Here is a 4,459-nt window from a genome sequence, read left to right on the forward strand (position 1 = left end):
TTTATTGAGGGGTTTCATATATAGGGCAGATGTTTGCTCTCAATTTTTTTGTATAAAATTTCACCATGATTTGTCTGTTGAAAGCATGTCATCTCACACAGCGTAGGTAAAATCATGTCATCTCACGCATTGTATGTAAAATCATGTTGTCTTGAAGTCTCCCTCTTGCACATTTAATTTAGTTTTTTGTACGTGACATATTACTTTCTTAATATACTGTTTTTCCTTGATAGAATGGACGAGCTTAGGGGTGAAATTTGCTGCAACATCGAAAAATGGTGTAGGCTCATGGCCCGTCTTACCGTGGATCAACGTGATAGACTAGCTCTAACTAATTTAAGAAGTATGATGATGATTCCTTCTGTGAAGATGCGTACAATATTGATTAGGTACACCTTCTCACATGTATATTACGTAATATTTCATCACATGTTCATATGTCATTTGTATTTCGTGGATTATTTTAGCATAGTACTTATTGAATCATGTTCATTTTTGTTCCAGGTTCATGCTTGATGTTTTTGACCCTGCCACTGGTACATTCGAAATAGGAGAGAACAATGGCGCGATGTCTCTTGGTTTTGTCGATGTTGAGTGTCTCCTTGGTCTGGTTAATGAAGGTTTTTCAGCTGGGGAAATACTTACCGAGGAAGGTGAAGACGTGAAGCATCGCATCCCACCACAGTTCATAAGCAAATCAACCGGTAACATCATTATCGACGAATTAATTGACGACATCATTAAAAGTAAACTTGCCGATGATGACTTCCTGAGGAGGGTAGTGCTAGTGCTTCTAGGAACAGTACTTGCGCCTATGGCGACGAAGATTGTTCCACACAAGTTCTATGCACTAGTAGAAGATGTGAACCGGATATCAAAAATCAATTGGAATGCATTCACTCTTAGGGTTCCGTTTGATAGTATTAGGCTAGGCTGGTAAGAAAAGGTAGACAAATCCGTCAGTGGCCAAAAGGGAACTTAGGAATGTTGCAGGTATGTATGGTCTTATGTCGGAGTGTTGTGCATAGTACATCTCACTGCATTTTTCACGTATGGATAATTAATTTACTCTCCTTTGTTTACATGCAGTACTTGTACTGGAAAAAATGTCAGCCGCTAGAGGGCGACTGTGCATTTAATCCTAAACTGTCCATGCGCCCTCTAATGAGGAACTGGAATGAAGCAGCTGCCACGCGGAGAGACAATTTTGACTATGAGAATGGTCGAGGTCGTGGTAACGTGAAGGTACTAATTTCAGTGTTACGAGTAGGCACACTTAATTTTGTAAATACTCAATTCAAAACTGTAGTACTTAACTCTTGCATTACATAACATGCAGATTGATGAAAATATCACAGAAGAGTATCGGTTGATGGAGCCAGTTGTGCCAGATCCTGTAGCTGCTCCTCAGAATAACGCCAAGCCCGCGAGTGCTGTTCCAAAAAAGAAATAGGCTCCAAAACCCAGTGATAATGGTCAGACGGAAATTCTGATAAATCGTTTAACGGGTTACCTTGATGCACAAGTGCAGAAGATGTTGGCTACCATCCCTGCCTTATGTGCTCAGGTGAAACGCCTAATTGTTGTGTCATTTTCTTTTGTTATTGAAAATGCAATCATTCATGAACTTATATATTTTTGTGTTGCAGAGAACATTGGAGATGTTTAATAAGGAAGGCGTGACTTACAAACCGGCAGCCACACCGGTTTCCGGTAACATGGAGGACCAGGAAGATGTCAACTCTTTCCGGAACGGGCCTCGTGATAAAAAAGAGTTCATGTACAAGGAAGAGAGTGATTCAGCAGGAGGTGGAAATTCTGTTCATATCATTGACATGAACCTGGCTGATGAAGTTGATAAATTGGAAAAAAAAATTAAAGGAGGCTGCTAAGAATGGTACTGCAAAGAATACAAATGATGTTTTGGGCACACCTGCCAAGGCTAGTGGACTGAAAGGTACTCCACCAGAAAAGCCATTTGGCGATGTTGGTAGCACACCGGATAATCCGTTCATCATTGAAAATGCTGATCCGGTGACATCAGATTCAGAAATTGATCTTGACGCAGTAACTATTAGCAAGTTCATATCTAAATCAAAGGAACATGAGTTGGCTGGGAAGAGGAAGCGAACAATTCCCAAAAAAATTCAATCTCCCTATGCTCTAGACAGACGCACCAAGCGTCAAGTCCGTGGTTCATCCACAAAAGGTAGTTTATTTTTCCCATTATTTTTCATATTCTCTATAAGAAATGTTGTATTTGCTAAACCTTTTCGTATGCATGCAGCTCTGAATTTCGATGACAAACCTGGAGCAGATACAAATGCAAAACCGGATGCATCATGTGAGTTGACGCCTGAACTAGTAGATGCAGCTATAGTCTTCCTCGAGCTTGCATCTCGCTCAGACCAACACAAAAAAAAGAATGTCTACCGGAGTGCCAGGGGTGATGAAGTTAACGCTGAACGTCTACGCGTTGTTATCGACGAAAGATGGCTTTCAGATGATGTAAGTGCATAGAGCACGTCTATTCCATACATTTAATATTTACATGTATGTTATTAACATAAAATGTCATTATGTTATTTGCAGGTCATAGATGCTTACATAGGGCATTTGGAACTCCGTGTTGGGGATGATCGATTCTTGTGTCCAGCATGGAGATCCAAATTTCTAGTAGACCGGGCAAATGCGGGAGACAAACCCAAAGAATCCAGCAAGAACATGGATAGCGCGATGGTAAGATCTGGCTCGGTCGGTAGAGTGGTGACGGAATACACCGTCCGTGACAAGGTACATAATATATGATTGTTATAAAATATTGTAGTATTCTGCTAATAAACATGCCGAATGACATCTCATTTTTTTCATATGTTCTAATTTTTTGCAGGTTTATTTTCCACTCAACATTGGCAATACACACTGGACGACCGTTGTCATGCACACACCGAAGCAAGAATTCCAAGTTCTCGACTCGCTTTATCCTCTAGAGTTTACGTTGGAGACTGTTGAGGCACTTGTAAGTGAAAAATAAATTGTCCACATTACTTATAACACACTGAATTGCGCAAATTAGCATAACTGTTATCTCTATACAGCGGCGCCAAATTGCAGACGACATGCACGTGGCCAACGAAGTCACGAGTGGAAATCATCCCGACGTTTCAAAGTGGCCGATATTAGAGTACGACATGCCGCAGCAACATGACGGGTGAGTTAATGTTACACCAATTTAAGTTTATGATCAATACATGGGAGGATTAACCTTATCGAGATTTTGCATGTACAACAGGAACTCTTGTGGATTGTTTGTGATGGAATGCATGGAGCATTGGGATGGGGATCGGATGACTGCAGAGATATCACAGGTTTGTTAAAAATCGTCTGTATGTACACCCTTGGATTAACAAAAATGTGTTACATCTAACCCATATTTCGTAATATTGTATAGATCAAAATTAATGCAAGGCGAAGATGAGTTGTCGCTGAAATCATGTTATCACCTTCGAACAAGTTAGAGATGGTGAAAGAGAGAATTCGGACCATCGCTTCCAGGATCAACAAGAAGACATAGAAAATGGAAGATAAAAGTTTGAGTGGTTAGGTTTTAGTCCCGAAGAAGGTTTCCTGACCATGAATAGCTTTTTTCCTTCTATCAACTATGTTTTGTTTTATAGTGACCATGAATACTTTCTTTGTTTTGTTCAAGACATATGGCTATCCTATTATTTTGTTTGCTTAATCATATATTCTTGTTTGTTGTTTTATTGAGGTGCACATACAGACACACACCTACATATTTGTTGATCATGTTTTCGTGATGATTTTTTAAGTTGCACAGAAACACTGAAAGTAACATTTAAGCTACATACACAAACACAGTACCAACTCGGTATCATTTTCGTTGAAGAATTTTTCAGGTGTAGACACACGCTTTGCATTTGTAAAGGATCATACACCATAGTAGCCTTTTTTCAGCTACACACTCACACACACTTGAATTTTTCACGTACACACAGCAATTTCGTTGAAGATTTTTTCAGGTGCACACACACACTTTGCATTTAGTCAAATAGTTCAACCCATTTACAAAACCCTAGTATCAACATACACACTTCACAGAACATAGATCTATCTAGGGTGTGTTTGGGGCATCACCACTCCAATCTATCTTCGGCTTCTTCTCCTCTGGCCACTCGTCCCAGTGGCCCCCAGGAAAACGAGGAGGGCTTGTTTGATAAAACGTGGGAAATCTCCAGGACGCGGCACTCCAATATTCATGCCCATCAGTGATGCGAGTGTATGTCCACCCTTCATCCCCACTTGGGCGCTTGGTGCCAGCCAATTCTTTTCCTTTGCTGCTGCTCGATGAAGAAGCCTTTGTGCCGCCCATTGAACTGGGTTGCAATGCAGTTGGTGTTGCTTGCGGAGGTAGCCGGTGGCGCTGTCCATAGTTGCA

General features: G+C 40.7%; 1 protein-coding gene across 1 annotated transcript; it reads left to right on the plus strand.

Moving 5' to 3' along the window:
- The first annotated feature begins 984 nt into the window (after positions 1-984).
- On the plus strand, positions 985-3,478 carry LOC127347040 (uncharacterized). Its single transcript, XM_051373269.1, has 12 exons — positions 985-993; positions 1,090-1,245; positions 1,340-1,430; positions 1,527-1,567; positions 1,650-1,820; positions 1,882-2,209; positions 2,288-2,508; positions 2,593-2,793; positions 2,891-3,019; positions 3,099-3,211; positions 3,293-3,368; positions 3,452-3,478. The coding sequence occupies exons 1-12, from the start codon at positions 985-987 to the stop codon at positions 3,476-3,478; spliced, it is 1,563 nt and encodes a 520-aa protein (XP_051229229.1).
- Positions 3,479-4,459: the final 981 nt, after the last annotated feature.

Source organism: Lolium perenne, chromosome 4 (genome assembly GCF_019359855.2).
Source record: "Lolium perenne isolate Kyuss_39 chromosome 4, Kyuss_2.0, whole genome shotgun sequence".
NCBI classification, from domain to species: Eukaryota; Viridiplantae; Streptophyta; class Magnoliopsida; order Poales; family Poaceae; genus Lolium; species Lolium perenne.